This window comes from Pithys albifrons, chromosome 12 (genome assembly GCF_047495875.1).
Source record: "Pithys albifrons albifrons isolate INPA30051 chromosome 12, PitAlb_v1, whole genome shotgun sequence".
Taxonomy (NCBI): Eukaryota; Metazoa; Chordata; class Aves; order Passeriformes; family Thamnophilidae; genus Pithys; species Pithys albifrons.
In genome coordinates this window covers 20307499-20334419 of record NC_092469.1, presented here as the reverse complement: position 1 = coordinate 20334419, position 26921 = coordinate 20307499, and the positions used below count along the sequence as shown (strand labels likewise).

Sequence of the window (26921 nt, the reverse complement as noted above, 5' to 3'; positions counted from 1 at the left end):
CCAAACCCAAACAAAGAACATTTTTAGGCTGTGCCACTGCATGGGAAACACGCACTTGGAGTTAACGACTTGAATTAACGGGGTAGTAAAACTCCAAATGACCTTCTTTGTGCTTCTTGGCATGGGAGGAAGCAGCAAGTCCTCCTCCTTTTTGTTACACTGGCACGAAATTGGTGATCACAGCACAGCTTATGGTATCAAGTGATCCGTTTGGGTTTTATTTTTTAATAAATAAGAGGAAAAAACCCTTCTTTTTCTTTCCTAAGACGGCTCCTCTCCCAGACAGGCTGATAAACAGGGGCATTATATTTTAAGGAGGCTCAGCCGCTGCACCCTGAGCGGCTGAAAAGGCTCTGAAAAGCCACATTTCAACAGGATGCTCGTGTTTCCCGAGGCAGCGAGCAGGGAGAGGCTCCGACCCCTCCAGCGATCCCTCCGCATCCCTCGGGACGGGGCTCCGACCCCCCCCTCCAGCGACCCCTCCGCATCCCTCGGGACGGGGCTCCGACCCCCCCCTCCAGCGACCCCTCCGCATCCCTCGGGACGGGGCTCCGACCCCCCCCTCCAGCGACCCCTCCGCATCCCTCGGGACGGGGCCCTGACCCCTCCAGCAACCCCCGCATCCCTCGGGACGGGGCTCCGACCCCCCCCTCCAGCCATCCCTCGGGACGGGGCTCCGACCCCCCCCTCCAGCCATCCCTCGGGACGGGGCTCCGATCCCCCCCTCCAGCCATCCCTCGGGATGGGGCTCCGACCCCTCCAACGATCCCTCCAGCCAACCCTCCGCATCCCTCGGACGGGGCTCCGACACCCCCCCCCCAGCCATCCCTCGGGTTGGGGCTCCGGCCCCTCCCCAGCCATCCCTCGGGATGGGGCTCCGGCCCCTCCCCAGCCATCCCTCGGGATGGGGCTCCGGCCCCTCCCCAGCCATCCCTCGGGATGGGGCTCCGGCCCCTCCCCAGCCATCCCTCGGGATGGGGCTCCGGCCCCTCCCCAGCCATCCCTCGGGATGGGGCTCCACTCCCTGGGGATGGATGTTCATCACCAACCTGATTCCAGAGAGCCCAATCCAGGCACCCCTCGAGAAAAGGGATTTTATCCCTTCTCCATAAAATCATGACGGTCTTTACTAATTTTTAATCACACCTGCACTAACTTTGTGTTTTATATGAATTTTGATTTTAGCTTTTACCTGAGTTTGTCAGTCTAAACCCACACAGAGCTTTAGACAAGGAGGAATTTAACCCTGGAGCTGTAGGATGGACTTGGAGAAATAAACCAAAACCTTGTTGTGATTAAAGGTTAAACTAAGAAATAAATCAGAAACCCTGTCTAGGTTGAGGCCTGAAGCTGTAACGTTGTTAATTATGAGATGCAGAGATCAGAGCAGCCCCTTGGAGCTGTTTAAAGTCACCCCAAATATCCTGCTTGGCTTTGGGGAGGAGTTTCAGTTGTAACTCAGGATATAAACCTGGAAACACAAAAACCTCGTTGAACATCTTTGGTGGGGTCACCCCCTCGTGTTCCCAGAGCTGAATAAAAGGAAGGATTTTGTTCTATTCTATTGGATTTGATTGTTTCTTAACTCAACCTGCCCAACCCTGACACCCCCAATGGGCTCCCACCCCCCTGGCAGTGCCCACCTGCCCCAGGGCATCACTCTGCGCTTCCCAGGGATGCTCCTGCACATCCCGAGGGCAGTTTGACCCCAGCATGGCACGGTGGAGCTCAGTGTGCCCCTGGAGGGGCTGCCAGGGGTTGGCACCACCCAGGAGCAGCCCCTGCCCATCCTTCCAGCAGGTGATGCTGCACTTGGTTTGGCACTCAGAGCTTCAGGAGCTCATCAGCTTTGAGGCAGCAGTGCAGGACATGCCCCATCACCCACTGGGGACAGGGAGAATCCTGGAAATCCTGGGCTCCAGCACCACTCCTGCCTCCTGCCCAGCCCCAGCCTGGCCCTCACCACAGAAAATTGGCATTTTCCCCCACCCAGAAGGGCTGTTTGACCTCCAGCTGTGAAGGAAACACCACCCTGGCCACGGAGCAGCACAGACAGAACAGCTTTGCAGTCAGAAACCCAAACCAAAACAGAGCCCCAGAAGGTTTCTTGGGAAAAAGAGGATGGGTTTGCATTGTCATGGAATGGTTTGGGTTGGAAGGACCTCAAAGCCCATCCAGTGCCACCCTCTGCCATGGGCAGGGACACCTCCCACAGACCCAGGGTGCTCCAAGCCCTGTCCAGCCTGGCCTTGGGCACTCCCAGGGATGCACAACGTTCAGCCAGAACCCCTGAGAACCTGCAGAACTCCCCACTCCACCTGTGGGCAGCTGCCAATTCCTGCTTCCAGCCACCAAATTCCCTTTTTTCCCCTCCAGCCCCTGTCCCTGCACCTGGATTGGCCTGGCCTGGCTTGGCTTGGCTGGCAGAGGACAACTTTGTCCTTGGCTTTGTTGTGTCCTTCTCAACTCTCCAAAAATAGTCTTATTTTTTCCACTTGGAATTTATTTTTAGCCATTGCATTCCTTTCATCAGAGCAGGCAGCAAATATATTGAAAGATATTTTTCTTCCTTTGCTGGCCTGGCTTTGACTGTCCCCACTGAGGAATCCTGGAATGGTTTGGGTTGGAAGGACCTTAAAGCTCCCCCTGGGCATGGGCAGGGACAGCTCCCACCACACCAGGAGCTCCATCCAACCTGGCCTTGAAACCAACTGGGAATAAATCCCTGAAATCCAAGTATGGAACAGGGGTAGAAGTGGCACCACCCAGTCCAGCAGGAAACATTGCCATGGATTGTCCCAGTTTAACCCTTCAGAGAAGAACTCAACTCATCCTGCCTGGCCTTGGAGCCTGATCCGACTCTGTCAGATCTGCCAGAATGTGGGAAGTGGCATTTTCAGTCACCTGCAGCTCTGAATTCCTCTTGGGAATATTGGTGGCCACAATGAAAAACCACAACCTGCTCTACAACAGCAAGTTTGGAGAAAATTCCTCAATTCCAGGAAATTACTTTTGTCCAACAGATGAACAGCTTCACCTTGCAAGAGTGTGCCACAGTCTGTGCTAATTGTGTGGCGAGAATTCCATGGGAATTCCATGGAAAAAGAGGACATCAGGGAGGGTTTCAGCCCCCAAACCAAACCCCTGCAGGGCCCTCCGGGTGGCAGCAGCCCCTGGGTGGGTGACCACCCACAGCAAACACCTGAGCATCCCTACCCACCCTCACCTGCATCTTCCCAAAGACCCCAGGTGTGCCCACCCCCTCCAGGTGCGCCCCCTTCCACCCAGGTGTGCCCACACCTCCTCCCCCCCCCCCCTCCAGTTGTGCCCACACTAACCCCCCCCCTTCAGGTGTGCCCACACTCCCCCCTCTCCAGCTGTGCCCACACTATCCCCCCCCAGGTGTGCCCACACACTCCACCCCCCCCTCCAGGTGTGCCCACACACTCCACCCCCCCCTCCAGGTGTGCCCACACACTCCACCCCCCCCTCCAGGTGTGCCCACACACTCCACCCCCCCCTCCAGGTGTGCCCACACACTCCACCCCCCCCTCCAGGTGTGCCCACACACTCCACCCCCCCCCTCCAGGTGTGCCCACACACTCCACCCCCCCCCCCCCTCCAGGTGTGCCCACACTCCCCCCCCCCCCCCCCTCCAGGTGTGCCCACACTCCCCCCCCCCCCCCCCCTCCAGGTGTGCCCACACTCCCCCCCCCCCCCCCCTCCAGGTGTGCCCACACTCCCCCCCCCCCTCCAGGTGTGCCCACACACTCCCCCCCCCCCCACTCCAGGTGTGCCCACACACTCCCCCTCCCCCCACTCCAGGTGTGCCCACACACTCCCCCCCCCCCCCCACTCCAGGTGTGCCCACACTATCCCCCCCCCACTCCAGGTGTGCCCACCACCACCACCCCAGTTGTCCCCACACTCCCCCCCCCTCCAGGTGTGCCCATCCCCCCCCAGGTGTGCCCACACTATCCCCCACTCCAGGTGTGCCCACCCCCCCCCCCAGGTGTCCCCACACTCCCCCCCCCCCTCCAGGTGTGCCCACCCTATCCCCCCCCCTCCAGGTGTGCCCACCCTATCCCCCCCCTCCAGGTGTGCCCCCCAACACGAGCCACAAACCCAAGGTGTGCAGCCCCCAGAGGCACCAGCCCCACATCTGATCCCACCCACCCTCCACAACAATCCCGACTCATTTTGCAGGGAATTCTGGCTCAGCCCAGCAGTTCCACAAGCACTTCTGCATGTGGTTCCTTGGCAAACTTGGCCCGGGTGGGAGTTTAGGGGGGAAGGACGTTGTAGACACTGAAAAACCAGACCTGCCCAAGCATCAAATAACTCTTTTTTTTTTTGTCCTGCAGACTGAACTCTCTGGAGTTCCAATCCCTGCTATTTTATGGAGCAGCACCTGGGAGAAGGTTTAACCCTCAGAAAAAGCACTACCCTAAAACCAGGGAAGTTTATTAGTTCTGTTCTTTAGAGGGATATCACTGGATCATTAACAGCATGGGGGGTCATTAAAACCTGCTGAAAGCAAATTAAAAGCTAATTCTGTTCTCACCATTTCCTGATTTTTCCCAGCTTTTCCCAGCCTGGAGTGTGAGGAGCTGCAGGGGAGGGATGGGGAGGGATGGGGAGGGATGGGGAGGGATGGGGAGGGATGGGGAGGGATGGGGAGGGATGGGGAGGGATGGGGAGGGATGGGGAGGGATGGGGAGGGATGGGGAGGGATGGGGAGGGATGGGGAGGGATGGGGAGGGATGGGGAGGGATGGGGAGGGATGGGGAGGGATGGGAAAGGTGCCCCCAAGTGTCTTCCCTGCCACTGACAACTCACATTTTCCACTCCTGCTGAATTCCCTTTCTTGTCCACACTCCTGGGGAGGGAAAAGCAGGAGCTCCCAGAGCCCCAGCAAAGGGCTTGGATTCCCCCCTCAGATCCCAATTTGCATGAAAACCCCTTTTTCTGCACTGCATTTTATAAAATAGAAAAGGAGAGGAAATCCAAGCCCTTGTGGTCGGAACACAGACCCTGAGCAAGGAAAAATGACCACTGGGAAGAGACTCAGCAAATTAACTCATTCCTGGGAGAGCAGGAAAGTGCCCTTAAACCTGGGATTAAACCTGGGATTACACACAAGGAGTCCAACACAGGAATGATGAACACCCAGCCCTGGAGCTGCTCCACCTCACTCTGCCCTTCAGGACATTGTGCACAGACACAAATTAGTCATTATCAAAGCACTAATTATTTTTCTTGCAAGATACAAACAAACACAGGCTGCTCTTCCCCCAGGGTGGGGGAGAGAGAAAAGGAGGCAGGAAAGACTCCTGTGCTTACCTGGCCTTTTTGGAGCCCCTCTGCACTCCCTGGGACCCCCCTGCAGGTGCTGCTCATCCTCCAAAGGGGATTCCACCTCCCGTTGCAGTTCCAGGGTTTTTTTCCAAAGGTTGACACATAAAATCAAGTCACCTCGAGCCCCTGTGGGCTGAGAGCTCAGGTCACCCCACACCTCTCCCACTCCTGAGGGAGTTTCCTGCAGGAACCTTTCCTTTCTTCCCCGCTGGAAGATCCAAACTGCCTGAGGGGAAGGATCAGCCTGGGCTTGGGGGCTGAAAAGGGCTTTGCTGGGGCAAAGCTCCACCTCGATCATTAAGAAAGGGGGTCAGAGCTAATTGGAAACAGGTGATTTCAATTAAGCTCTGCAGGACCTGCTGGGTGGGGCAGACACAGGTGCCCTGCGTTGGTGTAACGAGCTCCTGGGCAAGGGGCAGGTGCCAACACTCTGCCCCTGCCAGGATGGGCTCCCTCCTCCTCACATGGCTCCAGAAAGGCTTGGGTGCCCTGCCTGGGGGGAGTGTCACATCTGGAGGGCACCAGGTGGTGCTTTACCAGTGACAGCAACTCCTGAAGACACCACAGTGTGGAAGGAAAAGGAGATGGAACAGCAGCTCAGGGAGGGGGAGATGGGGGGATGGAACCACGTGCCACGTGGGAGGGACAGTGGGTTGGGTGGCCCTTCCAGTGCCACAGAGAGAGGGAATTCTGTGCTCTGGGAAGGGGATGAGCACAGATGGCACTGCTGGGAGCCCTGGAGGGACAGGCCAGCTCTGTGTCCCAACCTGGCATGGCTCTCACCATGGAAAAGGATCCCCAGCAGGAGCTGGAATCCAAACTGGTGATGAGGAATTACAGCATGGACCTCCAACACTTCTGCTTTATTAATGAGTAGAACAGGGTGGTGGAATGAAGACCAGACTGGAACTCAGCTGGTTCATGGGACTGGGAATGGAGTGGAAGCTTCCAGAGATGAAAACTCAGACCTGGCAACAGGTGAAACCAAATCAACCAGCCTGGAAGGAGGTCACAGAAGCAGCTTTATTTCCATGAGAGGAGGGACAAGACCAGAGCCAGGAGGGCTTGGAGGGTCTGGCAATGATGGGAAGAGACACAACAGTCACAGGCACAGGGAATTTTGAGGCCTGTGCTTAGTCCTTGCCCTGTCACAGAGAGCACATGGAGAGCTGTTCCTTCCAGGAGCTGAAGGCTTGAGATGCTGGGAGGAGTGGGATGAGTGTGGTGGCCTTGGCTTCACCTCCCTGCCAGAAAAACCAGGGAATTCCAGGCACAGCGTGGAAAGAGGGAGCACCAAGTGCAAAAGGGACTGAAGGGAGAGAAGTTTGAGGAGAGATTTTGTTCCTGCCAGGAGCAAGTGGCAGAAATGGGGAAGGAACAGACCTTAAATGAGCAGCAGGGTCTGGGATGGGCCAAGGGGGACAATGAAAGCCCAGACAGGATTTTGATGTGATGGAGAAGCAAGAGCCAGAGGAGAGGAAGTTTGTGAATGGATCTGATCTGGGCAAGAGGCAGCAGTGACCAAGGCCAAGAGCAAGGATGTTGTGTCAGTGAGATAACAACTTGGCCAAGGGCTGGGGGGAGGAAGAGGTTGAGCCCTCGTGGCAGGAGCAGCAAAACAGGAAGATGTTCCCTGGCCAGAAGAGAGGGGAAAGCTCTGCCCACCACCTGAAGTGTCTCAGCTGAGACAGGTCCTCTCTGGAGACCTCCCTTCCCCTCCCGCACGGTGCAGCTTCTCCTTTAACCTCCTCCCTCCCCAGCCCTGTGTCATCCCTTCCCTCTGTCCGTCTGTCTGTCCCGCTCAGGACCCGCCAGGCAAACAGCCCCTTCCCTTTGATGTCCCGCAGAGCAGCCCAGGCTGCTCCAAGTCGTGGTTTCCAAGGAGGGGAGACAGGGGGGAATTTATGTTCGGAAACTGTGAGTGTCATCCCCGTTTATCTCGCGGTTTGTAATGGAAAACAGGCGTTTGACAGACACATCCTCACAACGAGCCGGGAAAACCGGGAATGGGGATGGGAACCAAACCCCAGCCCAGCTGCGGCATCGCATCCCACCACCTGGCAGGAGAAACCCCCGTGGGCAGGAGGGCAGCAGCACCTCTTCATCCTTCATTCGGGATCAACTGGGGAGATTTTGGGTCCTCCAGACTGACCACAAACCCTCCTGCTCTTGGTACAGGCAGCAAACACAGTGCAGAGGGACCCAGATCTCCTGAGGATGTCCCCAAGGTCATCTCGAGCACATGGACCACCTGGAGGGCCCCAGCCAGGAGAGCAGCTCAGGCTGGAAGGGGTTAAGCCTCTCCAACAGAAACGCTCCAATGTGTGCATTAAATACAGACAAATTTGCATTCCCACGAAGTGTTTGGGCAGCTCGTTTGCACTCTTGGCTTCGCAGCAGGGAAGGGATTGCGGTTCACACCCCCCCAGGTCACCCCTGGGATGGTTTACCAGGAAAGCTGCGATGGCACAAGGGGCAGAGGGCACCTCTTTGGGCTGGGAGCAAACAATGCACCCCCATTCCTGCAGTGCACCCATTTCCAAGCATTTCCAAGCGCTCAGGTGGGGAGCTTTGCCATACTCACCCTGCGGGAGGTGGTGGCACCACTGAGGAGTGTCCTGCCATACCTGAGGGTGGCCCTGGGGTCACTGAGGTGTCCTCCTGACCTCCTGTGCCTCAGGAGCCGCTCGCAGAGCTCTCTGCAACTCTGAGTCCTCCTTTCTCAGCTGGGAAGTCTCAAGTTCCAGGCTGGGATTCCCTCTCCACCCCCTTCCCATGGACTTAACTCTCCTTCTGCTGGAAGTGTGTGGTCAACACCCCCCAGACCTTGGGTGAGGTGAGGTGGGAAGGCAGCACTTCAGGAGAAAGCCCCACGTTTTCTCTGCTTGTTAACTCTGTGCTATCAGGCAGCTCTCACTAATTCTGGTATTTTGAACTATGGACACCCTTGGAGATCAGTCCTGAAGGATTAGGGAGTCCAAGTCTGTTTTAAATTGGTTTTGCCCTGAATTGCTTTTCCCAGCCCTGGGTTCCCAGATCACCCACACAGGTGGTGCCACCACCAACAGGGTCTGTGCACAAGGGCCCTTCCCTTCTGTCCCACTGCTCCCCAGAAAGGGCACTTTGAGCCCAATTTAACTCTTGTACATCAAGAACTTCAGACAAGAACATCTGAGCAGGTGATGGACAACCCTCAACACCCTTCCTGATGTACCTGGTGCCTCCATGTGGCCCCTCTTTCCAGCTCAGCACACAGAGCAGCCTTCTGGGAAGGGGTGTTCCCAACATTTCCCTAATTCCAGGGAGAATCCCTTCCTGGAAAGGGCTGTCCAGCCCTGGCACAGCTGCCCAGGGGAGGGTCCCCATCCCTGGAAGGATTTAAGAGCCATGTGGATGTGGCACTTGGGGACATGGTCAGTGGTGGCCTTGGCACTGTTGGTTTCCATGGTCCTAAAGGTCTTTTCCAAGCTAAATGACTCAATGAATTTAGGATATTTCATGTATTTTGGGTTGTTCTTTCTGGCAGGGGAAGAGAACAGGGGGAATGTCCTTTGACAGAGCCCAGGGGGTGGATCCAGTGGCTCTGGACCCTGTGGACACACCCCTGGGAGCCTGGAGAAGCTGCAGGGTGGGCACCACAGGCATCCCTTGGGATAATCCCTGCACTCCAACACTCCACATTCCCACCCCTGTGGGGTTCCAGAGGTGGAACTGGACTGTCCAACTGGACATTCCAACCCACAGAGCATGAACTGAGGGACCAAGCCCAGACCTTGGCCTGCCTCCTGGGCAATTAAAAACTCCTGATTGGTGGCTAAAACCCCTTTGAAATAGATGAATTTTCTGCCTCCTGGGCAATTAAAAACTCCAGATTGGTGGCTAAAACCCCTTTAAAATAGATGAATTTTCAGCCCACGATGTAAAATTTAATTCCATTAAAAGACATTTTTTCCTTTGTGAGATGGAACTTTGGGAAAGCTGCAGAGAAGGCAAAGAGGAGAAAGCTTTGGCTCCACTCACATCTCTAAGAAGCCAAACAGTCCAACAGAGAGATCTGCTCTGGGATGACACTTTGCAGGAGATGCTGCCCATGGGAAAACCAGGTTTGGCTCCAGTCCCCTCCAATTTATCGTGACCGGGAAGATCTGATCAGGACAGGGAGTGCTGCCCCTGTGCCCTGTCACGACAAACCATCCTTCAGCTGAGTCCAGCCTGGTGCAGCAGCAAAGCCAGGGCACTGCCCAGCCTGCCCAGGCAGAATTCCAGCTGGGATGAGCTCCCTGTGCCCAGCCCATGCCAGGGAAGGGGCTCCTGTGCCCGCTCGGGGCTCCTCGGAACCAGCAGAGCTTCCAGCAGAGCTCTGGGAACAACAGGAATGTTCTCACCCCGATAATGGGAACCAGTGCTGAGTGCTCAGTGCCTGGATAATCAGGAATTCAGCAGGAATGCTGATTGCTCCCAGCAGTCTCTGTGGAGGAACATCAAGGAGTGGGAGTTTTTTAGGGATTGGTTTTCCTGTTGGATTTGCTGACGTGAAGCTCCAGATCCAGAGGAGTGGACAACAAACCCCAGGGAATATCCAACCACCAGGACCTGCACTGGAGACAGACAGCAGAGCAACACTCTGGGCAGAATTCCTGGGTTTACAGGCAAACTCTCAGGGCTGAGATGCCTAAAAATGCAGCTAATTGAGGACATTCCAGTTTATTTGGGTCACGGGAGGGTGGTGGGTTTTATAGATTTGTTTTGCAAGACCAAATGCATAAAACTAACAAGGAATGAAAGCAAGAGAAAACCAGGAAAGAAATAACCCAACCCCTCACTGGTTTTAGACCAACTTCTGGCTGTACAATCCATTAAACTGGAATATCTTGATTAGTTTTAAAGCAGGACCGTGGAAATCCTTCAGAATTCACCTCTTCAAGTGGGATCCAAGGACCAAGAAGGGCAACCAGAGGCTCTTCTCCCCCAAAGCCTGAACACCAAAATATTATTGCACTCAGCCAAATCAAGCCCATGGAAAGAGGATTCTGCAGGTCACAAGATGAATTAAAATCATTAAAAATAAAATCCACAGCTGATGAAGTCCAACCTTAGAAGAGACATCCCCCTGAAGGCTCCTGGTCGTTTGTTCTCAACTTCTCTTGGACAAAAACAGCACGAGGGGGGAAAAAAACCAGTGAAAAATGAACATTTTGGATGGTTTGCTGAGGGAAAAAGAACCTTATTAGAGCAGGAGCAGAGACTGGGAGGACCAGGAGACACTGGGAGGACCAGGAGACACTGGGAGGACCAGGACACACTGGGAGGAACAGGACACACTGGGAGGACCAGGAGACACTGGGAGGAACAGGAGACACTGGGAGGAACAGGAGACACTGGGAGGAACAGAAGACACTGGGAGGAACAGGAGACACTGGGAGGACCAGGAGACACTGGGAGGAACAGGAGACACTGGGAGGAACAGGAGACACTGGGAGTGCATTTCTAGTTGACCCACTGAAAATTGTCCTCAAGGGCAGACCCACATCCCTGGAGAACCAACACCAACCTCCCTGCAGTCCCTCAGAACCCCTGGGAGATGCTGATTCCTTGGGATATCTCACCACACTTTTAGGATTTCTTAGTGGTTTTGTTATAACCTGTAGATGGAAGTGTCCCAACCCTGCACAGAACCTCCCACCCACTCCCAACCATTTTCCCAAAGGGAATTCATTCCTCAATGAACCTTTTTGGGGATGAGTTGTTTGGACGTGACAAAAAACACATGCTGGAAAACACACCCAGCATTGCTGAGGAGGTGGGGGTCACACCCTGGGGTGGGTGAGTCCCAGAGGACAGAGAGTGTCCCCTTGCCCTGGGTGGGGGTACCAGGGTGGGGGTCACACCCTGGGGTGGGTGAGGACAGAGGGTGTCCCCTTGCCCTGGGTGGGGGTACCAGGGTGGGTGTCACACCCTGGGGTGGGTGAATCCCAGAGGACAGAGGGTGTCCCCTTGCCCTGGGTGGGTGTCACACCAGGGTGGGTGTCACACCCTGGGGTGGGTGAGTCCCAGAGGACAGAGGGTGTCCCCTTGCCCTGGGTGGGTGTCACACCAGGGTGGGTGTCACACCCTGGGGTGGGTGAGTCCCAGAGGACAGAGGGTGTCCCCTTGCCCTGGGTGGGGGTACCAGGGTGGGTGTCACACCAGGGTGGGTGAGGAGAGAGGGTGTCCCCTTGCCCTGGGTGGGTGTCACACCCTGGGCTGGGTGTCACACCCTGGGGTGGGTGAATCCCAGAGGACAGAGGGTGTCCCCTTGCCCTGGGTGGTTGTCACACCCTGGGCTGGGTATCACACCCTGGGCTGGGTGAATCCCAGAGGACAGAGGGTGTCCCCTTGCCCTGGGTGGGGGTACCAGGGTGGGTGTCACACCCTGGGCTGGGTGTCACACCCTGGGGTGGGTGAGTCCCAGAGGACAGAGGGTGTCCCCTTGCCCTGGGTGGGGGTACCAGGGTGGGTGTCACACCCTAGGGTGGGTGAATCCCAGCCTGGGGCACTGCTGGGCACAGGAGGCAGGAGGAACTAAAAGGAGGGCTCAGAACTGCTCCCCCTGAACACAAATTTCCCCCACTCACTGTACAAAACAGGACCTGCAAAGCTCAACTCTCCCATTTTTCTTGCACTGAACATTTAGATAATGAAAAGATCCGAGTCTGAGCCCCTCCTTGGAGGCCTTGTGTGAGCTCTCACTGTGGCAGCAGCTCCTGCAGCCACCAGCCCCTCCTCACCCCCAGGCACAGCATCCTGGAGCTGCACTATCCATAAATGCACATTTATTTTCCATTAAAAATGCGTAATTACAGCATTTTAAAGCCTTTTCCCCTAGAAAAGTAGTTAAGCAGCAGTACAAACAAACCTGTGAGTCTCCTGCAAGTACAGTTGTCATTACACTGAACAGAAACAGCAGCAAAAGGCCAAGACTTGCTGTTGGGGCTTCTCCTCTTTTTAAATATTTTCCTCCTTTTTGTTAAAAACACCGTGGCAAATAAAACCCAAAGCTGTTTGAACAGTGGAAAAGAGCTGAGCTCTGGGACTCCTCTCTGGGGTAAAGCAAGTGCTGCAGAGCAGCAGAGCAGCTCCCCAGGGCCCTCAGAGCTCCAGAGGGCTTGGCCACGGCAGCCAAGGCTGGGAAGGAGCTGAGCTGGAGGTGCCAAACCTTCTCCTGGCCTTCTACAAGGTCTGTGTCCTCCTCTGGGTGATCCTCTGATGTTTTCCTGAAGGTCAGACCTTCAGCTGCTGTTGTGGTGCAGCTCCAGCTGGAGACAACGGGTGGGAATCGTTCCAGGAGAGGACCCCCAGGTCCTGGCTGGAGCTGGCTGAGGTGTGAGAGGAGTTCTGGAGGTATCTCCACCCTCCTGCCCTGGCCCTGCAGCTGGAGCTCAGCAGCAGCTCAGGCTCCTCACTGGATCTGGATGGCTCCGTGCTCGATCTGCATCTCTGGCTGCATGGCTGACTGGAGGGGGTCAGTGCCCTGCAGAGGGAACAGCAGGACATCAATCCGAGGGTGGCACCACCGGAATGGGAACTTCTTGTACCACCAGAGAGCTCCTGTAGGTACCAGTGGGAAAATCCCAGGGCAAAACTCACATGGGATCAGCTCTGGGATGGAGTGGGAATGGGAACACACTTAGGAGGGCACCAAAAGTGACATGGAGAGTCCTCTGGAAGACTAAGCAGACCTCGAGGCTGGAAGGAGGAGGTGAAAGAATGCAAGTTTGGTGAAGATCTACACACTCAGGAGTGGCACCAAGAGAGCAAACGGGAAACAAATATTCCCTTTCTCTTCCCAGAGAAGAACCAGCTCTAAATAAAGCAAATAAACTCCATGTGTGGCACAACATGAAGGTGTGGAGGGGTATGGGGGACAGTGGGGACACAGAGCTGGGCACGGCCCTGGATGCAAAGGCCCCCAAGGGGGTTTGGATCCTCCTTGCCAGGGAGGTGCTGGAGGACAAGCACCAGGAGCAGAGCCAGGAAAATGCCATGGGAGGGAGAGCTGAGGGTTTCCCAGGTCTGGAGTGAGGGCAGCAGCAGAACCACCTCCCTGCCTGCTGCCTGTGTCCTTCACTGACATGAAAGACACTTCATGATCCATGGGGATCCTGATATTCCACGATTTACTCATTGCACAGGCCCAGCAGTGATGGAGCACTCAAAAAACAAGGTCCATCCCTGTGCAACACTCTCAGTGCAGAGCCCTCCTCCAGGTGACTGGAGAAGGCAACAAAACCTTGAGAAGGCAACAAAAACCCCAGAACAGCAGCCCAGGAAGTGGCATTGGAAAAACACCCCATGACCACCCTCAGAGGGACCTTACAGCTCTCCAGGACAATTGTCCTGTGCTGTCACCAGAGCTTGGAGCTGATGAGAGGCTCGTTCTGGGCTCAGCTCCAGCTGGTTCAGGAACCAAAGCCCTGGTGATTCCTGCCCCACCAGGAGAGAAGCCCCTGCAGGTGCCATGGGAGATCCAGGCTGTGCACCAAAACAGCTGGGAAAGTGCTGGGAGGGAATAACACCCTGAGGGGAAAGCTCAGCCCAAACAGCCCTTCTGGCTGTGCTCTGGCACCTTCCTTGCCCTGCGCCCTGCAGTGCTCCTCAGCCTTGGGGGTCCCAGAGGAGCTGCTCTCCAGGGGCACTGAGGGGCAGCAGGGCAGGGGTGGGCACAGGATCCAAAACTATTCTGAGTTGGAAGGACCCACAAGGATCGTGGAGTCCAACTCTGAAGTCAATGGCCCACAGAGGGGATTGAACCCATGACCTTGGTGTTGTTTCAACCAAGTTTTAACCCACTGAGCTCATCTCAGGTTTCACCATTCACCCTTTTAAATAACTCTGGAAATGGGGTGGTTTGTGGTTTGGAAAAGGCTCCCACAGCTCACGTTTGTGGGCAGACACATGGTGGGTGTTCCCACCAGGAGGAGCCTCCCCAGGGTGCCCCCAGAGCACCCCAGGGTGCCCCCAGAGCCCCCCCAGGGTGCCCCCAGAACCCCCCAGGGTGTCCCCAGAGCCCCCCAGGGTGTCCCCAGAGCCCCCCAGGGTGTCCCCAGAGCCCCCCCAGAGGCCAACAGAGCCCCTCAAGGTGTCCCCAGAGCCCCCCAGGGTGCCCCCAGAGCCCCCCAGGGTGTCCCCAGAGCCCCCCAGGGTGTCCCCAGAGCCCTGGCCATACCTGTGAGGTGGCAGCGTGGTCTGGCACTGGCGTCAGCTGCACATATTGCACTTGGATGTCACTGCCCTGCAGGGGAGAGCCGTCCACGGCCCCGGGCGCGGGCTCGGCCGATGCCACGGCGATGAGCTGGGCACCCTGCAGCACCTGTGGGGGACAGGGGGCAGGGTCAGCACCTTCTGTGCCAGCTGGGCACTCTGCAGCACCTGTGGGGCACAGGGGGCACTCTGCAGCACCCTCTGTGCCAGCTGGGCACCCTGCAGCACCCTCTGTGCCAGCTGGGCACTCTGCAGCACCCTCTGTGCCAGCTGGGCACTCTGCAGCACCTGTGGGGGACAGGGGGCAGGGTCAGCACCCACTGTGTCAGCTGGGCACCCTGCAGCACCCTCTGTGCCAGCTGAGCACCCTGCAGCACCTGTAGAGGACAGGGGGCAGGGTCAGCACCCTCTGTGCCAACTGGGCACCCTGCAGCACCTGTGGGGGACAGGGGGAAAGGTCAGCACCCACTGTGCCAGCTGGGCACCCTGCAGCACCCTCTGTGCCAACTGGGCACCCTGCAGCACCCTCTGTGCCAGCTGGGCACTCTGCAGCACCTTTGGGGCACAGGGGGAAAGGTCAGCACCCACTGTGCCAGCTGGGCACCCTGCAGCACCCTCTGTGCCAGCTGGGCACCCTGCAGCCCCCTCTGTGCCAACTGGGCACCCTGCAGCCCCCTCTGTGCCAGCTGGGCACCCTGCAGCACCCTCTGTGCCAGCTGGGCACCTGCAGCCCCCTCTGTGCCAGCTGGGCACTCTGCAGCCCCCTCTGTGCCAGCTGGGCACCCTGCAGCACCCTCTGTGCCAGCTGGGCACCTGCAGCCCCCTCTGTGCCAGCTGGGCACCCTGCAGCACCCTCTGTGCCAGCTGGGCACCTGCAGCCCCCTCTGTGCCAGCTGGGCACCCTGCAGCACCCTCTGTGCCAGCTGGGCACCTGCAGCACCCTCTGTGCCAGCTGGGCACCCTGCAGCCCCCTCTGTGCCAGCTGGGCACCTGCAGCACTGTGCCTGATGGTTTGGGACATGCAAACAATGCTCTCCCCCATTTCTGTTTTTCATCCCTTCTTCAGTGAGATCTTTGCCATAAAAAGCTTCATCAAATTAGTGCTAATAATGAAAACCAGCCCCTTGCCCTGCTCCCTTTCTTCCCATGTCAAACCCACTTTAGCCCACAACTATTTGTTCCCATTTCACATTCAACTGCCAGGGCAGGAAAGAGAATTTCTCTTGAAAACATTAAAATGTCGTGTTTTCTTCCAGTTTCTTCCACAACTGTCCCACCACTTTCCAGCCATGGCCCAACTCACATCACACCCTTCTCACTGACAGTTCCTCCTTGCTAAGCCCATAATAACTAGATATAAAATAATAACTAGAATAAGAGCAAGAAATACAATAATAATAATATATATAATGACCAGATAAACAATAATGACTAGATTAACAACAATAATATTAATAAACCAGTAATAGTAATAATAATAGTAATAATAATAACAGTGACAACAATAATAATAATATTTTCTATTTTTATCTCTCTCCATATAACCCCTTGCTGTGCCCTGGGCAGAGCAGCCCCCTGGGAATTCTGGGCTGCTCCAGGGCCAGTCCAGGGGTCTCTCTTCATAATCTGCTTTTTTGGAGTCTAATGAGTGGAATTTTTAACACCAAACCAGCATGTTCTGTGTTAGACATAAAAAAGTGCTTTTTATGAGCATGTTCTGTGTGGGACCTTTCCCTGAGTTGTGTCCCTGCAGTGCTGGACCCTCTGCAGCCCTTTCTGCTCCTCAGAACAGCCACTGGGGCTCAGACTGGGATGTGCAGGGACTGGGGAGAAATCTGGGACTGGGGAGAAATCTGGGACTGGGACTGGGGAGAAATCTGGGACTGGGGAGAAATCTGGGACTGGGGAGAAATCTGGGACTGGGACTGGGGAGAAATCTGGGACTGGGACTGGGGAGAAATCTGTGACTGGGGAGAAATCTGTGACTGGGACTGGGGAGAAATCTGGGACTGGGGAGAAATCTGGGACTGGGGAGAAATCTGGGACTGGGACTGGGGAGAAATCTGGGACTGGGACCGGGGAGAAATCTGGGCCTGGGACTGGGGAGAAATCTGGGACTGGGGAGAAATCTGGGACTGGGACTGGGGAGAAATCTGGGCCTGGGACTGGGGAGAAATCTGGGACTGGGGAGAAATCTGGGCCTGGGACTGGGGAGAAATCTGGGCCTGGGACTGGGGAGAAATCTGGGACTGAGTCAGGGCTGGGATTGGTGCTGGGCTGAGGTTTTTAAACCTGTCAGGAGGAGGATAATTTCAAACTGACAGTGGGGGTGGGTGAGAACATCCACCCCCAGGGAGGGAATCCATCCTTTTTCCCAATGGCTTTTCTTTGGAACTCTGCTGCAAGGAAAATGGCATCAAGCAGGGGATTTGCTGAGGTGGAAGATGATGTGTAACATTTAATATCCCTCCCATCTGCTCTTGCTTTGGGTCATCACCAGAGCAGTTCACAGCAGCGCTGGCCTTTTCAGTGCCAATAATGGGAATAAAGTGGATAAAGCTCCTCTTATTTTGGATTCTTTTGACATGAACTTGCCTGGGAGATGAAAGCCAAGCTCAGAGCTGGAGTTGGGTGTTTGAATTCCCTTCCTACCGGTGTCCTGGAACTCTTTCTAGGAGTATCAGGAGAAGTCCAGGTGCTCTGGCATGTGTTTTCCATCCTGCAAACCAGGTTTATTTTTAGCCTAAATTCTGGATTTCATATTCCCCTTACACAGGGACATCCCCACTGGAACATGAGGAGAACTCCTCGTGTCCTGGTGTCTCCCAGCTCTGTCATTGCTGCCACCAGATTTGGTGGGAAAGGGAAACCAAAGCCAGCAGACAGTTCCCAGCTCTGCATTCCTTCCTAGTCTGGGAATTCAGGGATCATCTCCCCTCGGGTGGAGGGAAACCCTGAGGGTTCAAATGTGCTCTTTAACTGTGTCAAGTTGCCTCTTTCTCTTGTCCTTGGGATGGGGTTTTTTCAGGAATTCCATGCACAGCAGGATTTTTTGGTGCAAGTTTCTCTTGTTCATGCAGTTCAGGTGACTCTCCCAGCACAGTTTGCTCCTCTAAATGCTCTTTAATTGCCCAGTCCTGGCTCAGCTCTTGCCCAGCTGCTGATCCTCCAGCCCAGGCTCCTCCTGGGGCTGTTCCTGCCACCTCCTCCTGCTCTTCCTTCCACTCCATCACGTCCTCCTGATCCTCCTGGATGGAACTTGAGCTGGTTACATCATCCCACGGTTCAAGTGGGGGAGGGAGAATGTTCCTTTGCTTTTCCCTGGGCCTTTCCCTGGGCACTGCATTCCCTGCTGCTCCTCAGGCTTTCCCCAGCCCTGGTCCTTGGAGCTCTCAGGATCCTGCCCTGCACAGTAGGACCAGTGTTTTGTTGCCCTGGCTACAAGAGCCAAACTTTCAGATGTTATTTTGCTAGAATTAAAAAAAAAACAAACCAACCCCCTCCCTGCCAGTTATGATGTAAATAAACGTTGCAGTTCCCCTGCCTGCTCTTCCCTCTGCAATCCGAGTGCAGTGGCCATTCCAAGGGCAGCCTCAGGAATTGCTGGGGATGTTTGGACTGTGTGTGACTCTGGGCCACCCTCAGGGGGCTGCTCCTCTGGCTCTAAGTGCCATATTTACTACCAGCCTCATTGGAAGGGATGGACCTTCTCAGCAGCTCTGAGTCCAAATCCGCCTTGTTGGTTATTTATGGAGGGGTTGGACGTTCCTTGTGCTGAAACTGCCTCAAGAATTCCCTGAATGCTCCATGTCCTTCAGCATTTCTCTGGAGCTTTTGTTTGGAGCTGAACTAATCCCACCAGGAATGGGGAGGAGAGGATGGGACCAGCAGGGTGGCACTGGGAGCCACCTTGGCATTTGTTGGAGCCACAGGAGGTGCAAAGGGACATGGTCCCTCTGGAGGGAGGACCTGCTCCCTTCTGTGCTTTAGGAGGAGGACCTGCTCCCTTCTGTCCCTCAGGAGGAGGACCTGGTCCCTCCTGGACCTGCTCCCTTCTGTGCTTTAGGAGGAGGACCTGCTCCCTTCTGTCCCTCAGGAGAAGGACCTGCTCCCTCCCATCCTTTAGGAGAAGGATCTGCTCCCTCCTGTCCCTCAGGAGAAGGACCTGCTCCCTCCTGGACCTGCTCCCTCCTGTCCTTTAGGAGAAGGACCTGACTCTGTGTGAAGTATTATTATTTTTACCTGTGTGACGACTTTTATATTATTATTATTATTATTATTATTATTATTATTATTATTATTATTATTATTATTATTATTATTATTATTCTTTCACCTGACTGTGTGAAGGAGCAAATTGCACTGCAGATTTTACATTATTGTATTTTCCACTAATTACCATTACCCTGATTAGTGACATCATTACCATAATTAGTGACATCATTACCATAATTAGCAACACACCTCCCTCCTTCACCCAACACACCCCAATTAAATCAACAGTTAAATCACAGCAAAGCAGCCGCAGTTTGGGAATTCCTCTGGAATTTGGGAATTCCTCTGGAATGTCTTTGTTTCCTTCACTAACAGGGAAAAGTCCTCAAGTTTTGGAGCAGAAATTCCCCAAAAGGGAGAAAATGGTTTGAGGCTCCACTTGGATGTGTTTGAGCCTCAGCAGAACATCTCGGGATAAAGTTCCAGTGGGATAGGGAAGGATTGGAGGGAAATCCTGGGAAAAACAGCCCCTTCCAAAGGCAGGGATGGATGGAGGTTTGTATGGCAATAAAATAAAAATAAAAATAAAAATAAATATAAATACACAGGGGACAAGATTTAGATGTTGGAAGCAGCTCAGAAATGTGCTGGTGAAATCCCAGTTCAAGATAATTCCACAAACAATTCTGTGGAAAACAAACTTAGGACAGAGGAGAAAAGTCTCAGTGCTGAGAAACGATTGGAAATTGCTGAAAATGCCAGAAATTCCAGTTCATTCCACATGGAAAGCACAAAGTGCATCAGGGATGGAGGTACTTTGGAAATCCCGAATTTCCCCTCCCGCAGCTTCACCCCTTGTGCAGGGAAAGGGAAGTTCCCCTTCCAAACTTCCAGAGAACCTTTCAGATATTCAGATAAAATTCAGAAGGCACCAAATTTATCACTGGAGGGGGAGAAAAGGGGGGGAAAAGCAAACAGGAGGTTTGAGGCTCCACTTGGATGTGTTTGAGCCTCAGCAGAACATCCTCAGGATAAAGTTCCAGTGGGATAGGGAAGGATTGGAGGGAAATCCTGGGAAAAACAGCCCCTTCCAAAGGCAGGGATGGATGGAGGTTTGTATGGCAATAAAATAAATATAAATATAAATATAAATATAAATACACAGGGGACAAGATTTAGATGTTGGAAGCAGCTCAGAAATGTGCTGGTGAAATCCCAGTTCAAGATAATTCCACAAACAATTCTGTGGAAAACAAACTTAGAGGAGAAAAGTTTCAGTGCTGAGAAACGATTGGAAATTGCTGAAAATGCCAGAAATTCCAGTTCATTCCACATGGAAAGCACAAAGTGCATCAGGGTTGGAGGTACTTTGGAAATCCCGAATTTCCCCTCCCGCAGCTTCACCCCTTGTGCAGGGAAAGGGAAGTTCCCCTTCCAAACTTCCAGAGAACGTTTCAGATCTTCAGATAAAATTCAAAAGGCACCAAATTTATCACTGGAGGGGGAGAAAAGGGAGGGAAAAGCAAACAGGAGGTTTATTGTTTTACTGCGCCTGCAAATTCAGCTTCACATCCAGAGGGAAGAGCAAATTTGTGTCTCAATCCGGGTTTGCTCCCAGGAAAATAAAGCCCCAGACCCGACTTAGGGAAGGGAGAGGGAGATTCCAGCCTGGGGGGACACAAATCCTGGGAAATTCGGGGGGATCAGGAGCAGTTTGGGAGCGTTTGGTGCCGGGTCCCTCCTGATATTCCCTCCATCCCCTGCCCAGCAGAGCCAGGCTGAGCTTGGGCAGCTAAGCCAGGTTTAAACCGGGATTTAGGGGGGTTGGAAAGGGAGGAGATTCTGCTCAGAAACTCTGGGAGATCAAACCCATCACAGACATAAAAACAGCAACAGAACTGAAAAGTGGGCTGGGAATTCCCAAGTCTCTGTGCAATTCCTGCCCTAATTCCCTGTGTCTGGTTGGACTCGGGGCTAAACTCGACCTGACAGGTTGGGGGCCTGACTTTGGAAATCCTGTTTCCAATCCTTGTTGTTCCCACCAGGAACGTTCATGGGGTTTGTTCCACGGTTCCATCCCTGGGGTTCATTCAGGGGCAGCACAAGGACCCAAGAATTCCTTGGAAAAAAGGGATTCTGAAATCCCTGCCTAATGAGTGACTAATTGGGGAGGAACTCGCTGAGTGCAGGCCCTGGAATTCCAGGTAAGGAAGAGCTGCCCAGACACGGAATGTTCCCAGCAAAGGGGCCAAGCCTGGAGACTCTTCCAGGGGAACTGGCTCGGGATGAGCCACGTGAGTTCGGGAACACGAGGCCGGGGAAGGAGCGGGAAGGACTCGGGGCCAGGCTGAGCTGGGAGTGCCCAGAGGTGAGGGATGAAACCCTGACCTGCCCCATGGAAATCACATTCCAAATGTAAAGAGATGCTCAAACTCTGGGGTCGGGTTTGCTCTCCAGAGTGGGCCCAAGGAAGGAGGAATTTTGGGGAAAGCAGCAGAGCAAGGAAAAGAAATGCACAGCAAGGAAAGGAAGGGCTGAGCCTAAAAGGGACAGTGGCAAAGGCACAGAAATTAAACAAGAACTGAGCCTAAAAGGGACAGTGGCAAAGGCACAGAAATTCAAGAGCTGAGCCTAAAAGGGACAGTGACAAAGGCACAGAAATTAAAACAAGAGCTGAGTCTAAAAGTGACAGTGGCAAAGGAACAGAAATTCAAGAACTGAGTCTAAAAGGGATAATGGCAAAGATACAGAAATTCAAGAGCTGAGCCTAAAAGGGACAGTGACAAAGGCACAGAAATAAAACAAGAGCTGAGTGTAAAAGTGACAGTGGCAAAGGTACAGAAAATAAAGAGCTGAGCCTAAAAGGGACAGTGGCAAAGGCACAGAAAATAAAACAACAACTGAGTCTAGAAGTGATAATGGCAAAAAGGTACAAAAAATAAAAGAAGAACTGAGTCTAAAAGTGACAATGGCAAAGGCACAGAAATTAAAACAAGAACTGAGTGTAAAAGTGACAGTGGCAAAAGCACAAAAAAAAAAGGCTGAGTCTAAAAGTGACAATGGCAAAAAGGCACAAAAATGAAAACAAGAACTGAGTGTAAAAGTGACAGTGGCAAAGGTACAGAAAATAAAGAGCTGAGCCTAAAAGGGACAGTGGCAAAGGCACAGAAATTAAAACAAGAACTGAGTCTAGAAGTGATAATGGCAAAGGCACAAAAAATAAAATAAAGGCTGAGTCTAAAAGTGACAATGGCAAAAAGGCACAAAAATTAAAATAAGAACTGAGTGTAAAAGTGACAATGGCAAAGGTACAGAAAATAAAGAGCTGAGCCTAAAAGGGACAGTGGCAAAGGCACAGAAAATAAAACAAGAACTGAGTCTAGAAGTGATAATGGCAAAAAGGTACAAAAAATAAAAGAAGAACTGAGTCTAAAAGTGACAATGGCAAAGGCACAAAAATTAAAACAAGAACTGAATGTAAAAGTGACAGTGGCAAAGGCACAGAAATTAAAACAAGAGCTGAGTCTAAAAGGGACAGTGGCAAAGGGACAAAAACCAAGAACTGAGTGTAAAAGTGATAATGGCAAAGGCACAGAAATTACAGTTGAGTCTAAAAGTGACAATGGCAAAAAGGCACAAAAATTAAAATAAGAACTGAGTGTAAAAGTGACAATGGCAAAAGCACAAAAAAAAAAGGCTGAGTCTAAAAGTGATAATGGCAAAGGCACAAAAAATAAAACAAGAACTGGGTCTAAAAGTGACAGTGACAAAGGCACAGAAATTAGAGCTGAGTCTAAAATTGACAATGGCAAAAAGGCACAAAAAATAAGAACTGAGTCTGAAAGTGACAGTGGCAAAGGTACAGAAATTAAAACAAGAGCTGAGTCTAAAAGGGACAGTGGCAAAGGCACAGAAACTCAAGAGCTGAGCCTAAAAGGGACAGTGACAAAGGGACAGAAATTAAAACAAGAGCTGAGTGTAAAAGTGACAGTGGCACAGAAATTAAAGAGCTGAGTCTAAAAGTGACAATGGCAAAAAGGCACAAAAAATAAGAACTGAGTCTGAAAGTGACAGTGGCAAAGGCATAAAAAATAAAACAAGAACTGAGTCTAAAAGTGAAAATGGCAAAATTATAGAAAATAAAATGAGAACTGAGTGTAAAAGTGACAATGGCAAAGGCACAGAAAATAAAGAACTGAGCCTAAAAGGGACAGTGGCAAAGGCACAGAAAATAAAACAAGAACTGAGTGTAAAAGTGACACTGGCAAAGGCATTTAAAATAAAACAAGAGCTGAGTCTAAAAGTGACAATGGTGAAAAGGGACAAAAAATAAGAACTGAGTCTAAAAGTGACAACGGCAAAGACACAAAAATTAAAACAAGAACTGGGTCTAGAAGTGACAAAGGCACAGAAATTAAAGAGCTGAGTCTAAAAGTGACAATGGCAAAAAGACACAAAAATAAGAACTGAGTCTGAAAGTAACAATGGCAAAGGCACAGAAATTAAAACAAGAACTGAGTCTAAAAGTGAAAATGGCAAAATTATAGAAAATAAAATGAGAACTGAGTGTAAAAGTGACAATGGCAAAGGTACAGAAAATAAAGAGCTGAGCCTAAAAGGGACAGTGGCAAAGGCACAGAAATTAAAACAAGAACTGAGTCTAGAATTGACAAAGGCACAGAAATTAAAGAGCTGAGTCTAAAAGTGACAATGGCAAAAAGGCACAAAAAATAAGAACTGAGTCTGAAAGTGATAATGGCAAAGGTACAGAAAATAAAATGAGAACTGAGTGTAAAAGTGACAGTGGCAAAGGCACAGAAATTAAAACAAGAACTGGGTCTAAAAGTGACAGTGGCAAAGGGACAAAACCCAAGAACTGAGTGTAAAAGGGATAATGGCAAAGGCACAGAAATTACAGTTGAGTCTAAAAGTGACAATGGCAAAGGCATTTAAAATAAAACAAGAACTGAGTGTAAAAGTGACAGTGGCAAAGGCACAAAAAAAACAAGAACTGAGTCTAAAAGGGACAGTGGCAAAGGCACAGAAATTAAACAAGAACTGAGTCTAAAAGGGATAATGGCAAAGGCACAAAAAATAAAATAAAGGCTGAGTCTAAAAGTGACAATGGCAAAAAGGCACAAAAATTAAAACAAGAACTGGGTCTAAAAGTGACAGTGGCAAAGGCACAGAAATTAGAGCTGAGTCTAAAAGTGACAGTGGCAAAGGCATTTAAAATAAAGAAGGAGCTGAGTGTAAAAGTGACAACGGCAGAGGCACAAAAAATGAACGAAGGGCTGAGTGGAAAAGCCTCGGGCAGGGATTCCGAGGGACGGACACGGAGCCCCTTTCCCAGAACTGTTAAAAGGTAAAAATGAAGAGAAAATGAATCACTTTAAAAGGGAAAATCTTCCCAGCTAACCCGGTGTGTTCAACACTCGTTTTACACGACCCCAGCAGTGACAGGAGCAGCTTTTGCCAACATTTCTCTTTACAACTGGAGCAAAATAATTCTCATTTCTCGCACTTCGTGCTCAGCAGGACCCGGCTCAGTTTGCTCAGCCAGGCACTCACCAGGCACTCACCAGGCACTAACCAGGCACTAACCAGGCACTCACCAGGCACTAACCAGGCACTCACCAGGCACTAACCAGGCACTAACCAGGCACTCACCGGGCACTCACCGGGCACTCACCGGGCACTCACCAGGCACTCACCAGGCACTAACCAGGCACTCACCAGGCACTAACCAGGCACCCACCAGGCACTCACCAGACACTCACCAGGCACTCACCAGGCACTCACCAGGCACTCACCAGGCACTAACCAGGCACTCACCAGGCACTCACCAGGCACTAACCAGGCACCCACCAGGCACTCACCAGACACTCACCAGGCACTCACCAGGCACTCACCAGGCACTCACCAGGCACTAACCAGGCACTCACCAGACACTCACCAGGCACTAACCAGGCACTCACCAGGCACTAACCAGGCACTCACCAGGCACTAACCAGGCACTCACCAGGCACCAACCAGGCACTCACCAGGCACTAACCAGGCACTCACCAGGCACTCACCAGGCACCAACCAGGCACTCACCAGGCACTCACCAGGCACTAACCAGGCACTCACCAGGCACTAACCAGGCACTCACCAGGCACTCAAAGCTCAGCTTACCACTGACTCTGGGGCTCTGCAGCTTAAATTCCGGGTGGAATTTCCTTCTCCTCACCCTTTTTCCCTGTTCTCTCTCCCCCAACATCTCCCTGCGCTCCCCCCTTTGCCATTCCCGACCCCGCGCGGGCTCCTCGGGCTGTCAAACTTTTCCTTTGCTTGTAAATCACCGCAGGGAGAGGGAACAAACCCCAAGAGTGAACACCAGCCCGGGCTGCCCTGGGTATTTTTTTAATAAACGTGGCGATTTTTTCAATAAAAGCCCTCGGGGTCCTTTCTCTGACTGCAAACGAGTCGCTCCTTCCCCGCAGCTGTCGGCGAGTTTTGTTTCTGAGCAGAACCAACCCCAGCTCAGATATCGAGATTATTAAAACCAAAACTCGTTAAAACACACCAAGAGGTGACCCCGGGCTGTGCCTGGTTGTCACTTCAGAAGGGCTGCCAAGAATCCCTGAAATGTTTCGGAAATCTCTGCCCTTCACTCGACACCAATCGGGTTTTTTTTTTCCTCGGAGAGGCTCCAATTTGCTGGAGGGGCTTTAAGGAATATAAAAAAATTCCATCAAACCCCAGCGTTGAAACCCTACAAATTAAAAGGGTTCACCCAGCAGAAAAAGCAAATTATTTCGATTGGAAATCAAGCAGAGAGGTTGTAAAATGCTCCGATTTTCCATCAGAATAAACAAGTCCTTTCGTTTGGTTAATTAACTTTAGAGTTTCCTGAAATTCCTCACACGACAAAGGAGAATTTTTGGGAAATGTGGATTTCCAAATTCTCCTCATCCTGCCCAAAGCAAAGCAAGCTCTGCTAATTCCCACAATTTCCAGAGGCTCCTGGAAAGCTGAGCTTAAGCTGCAGTTTAGTCCTGGTTTAATAAAAGTTTTTCCAGGACTGGGAATATTCCCATGGACAATCCCAGGAATTCTTTTTTGTCCTTAAAAGTTTCCTCCTCGATAGTTGGTCCCTCTAAATTTGGCCAATTTTTGGGACTTTATTTTAGTCATTAAAAAGGCATTTTGACAGTCAAAGAACTGCAGGGGGAAAGAGCTTTAATTCCTCCACGATTAATTAATTAATGTTAATTAATGCACCTCTCAAATTAGAACATCAGAGGCTTGTGGGAACGAGGAATAATCCGGGAAAACTCCTCGAGATCCTTCCTGGGGTTTGTTAAAATGCAAAAGGGGGAGGAAAAGTCACTCATGGATTAAAAAAAAATCATTAATTAGATACAGTGCAATTATTGTTTAATTGGGAATTCCTGGATTGTAAAGGAAACAAATAGTTCTGCTCTAAAACTGGCAATTTTTTATCCCTTCCACCCCATCCAGGCAGGATTTGATTCTGTTGAAAAGGAAAGTTTTGACTTGCACGGAAATTAAATTCTCCATTCACAAATTTCAAGTTGCTAATTCCGATTATTTAATTTGCATATTTAATGAATGAAAAAAAGAAAGGGAATAAAAAGCTGAGACGCACAAAAATATTGGTACAAAAAAAAAAAAAAAAGAAGTTTTTCTGCTCTTTCCGGAATTCAGGATATTTGTGAGGATTTGGGGCAGATCAACACAGAAAACAGCAGTTTTTTTAAAAGATTAATTCTAAAATATCCCTAAAAAAGCATAAAACTTTAATTAATGTAATTAATTCCAAAAGGGAAAAAAAAAAACCCCGTATTTTAAAAGCCAAAAGATGAGTTTTGCCTGTGGAATCTTTGCTTAATTTCCAGTATCTTGTTGTCTAAAATAAAAGATTTTTATCCTTATTCCTCTTAACTTGTTATCCTTAAATCCCTAATTTTTCTCTCGCAGCACCTGGGCTGTCAGGAGTGCTTTTATCTGTCCTTTTTTATCCTTTGTTTTTCCCACTTTTCCCCTGGAATCTCTCCAAGAACAAACCCGGCAACGTTTACAGAGAATTTACAGCTCGTTTT

The 26921-nt window shown here is 51.8% G+C and overlaps 1 protein-coding gene across 2 annotated transcripts in view; it reads right to left on the bottom strand.

Moving 5' to 3' along the window:
• Positions 1-12091: 12091 nt before the first annotated feature.
• Positions 12092-26921, bottom strand: part of BANP (BTG3 associated nuclear protein) — a 99187-nt gene continuing 84357 nt past the window's right edge. The window contains exons 12-14 of one of the 2 annotated variants that reach the window (XM_071567305.1): positions 14564-14707; positions 12985-13083; positions 12781-12868 (exon numbers count right to left, since the gene is read on the bottom strand). In XM_071567305.1, the coding sequence (XP_071423406.1) occupies positions 12991-13083; positions 14564-14707 (237 nt within the window). In that variant the 3' untranslated portion in view covers positions 12781-12868; positions 12985-12990. Of the gene's footprint in view, positions 12869-12984; positions 13084-14563; positions 14708-26921 lie in introns of both variants that reach the window. The other variant, XM_071567306.1, reaches the window with a different exon arrangement.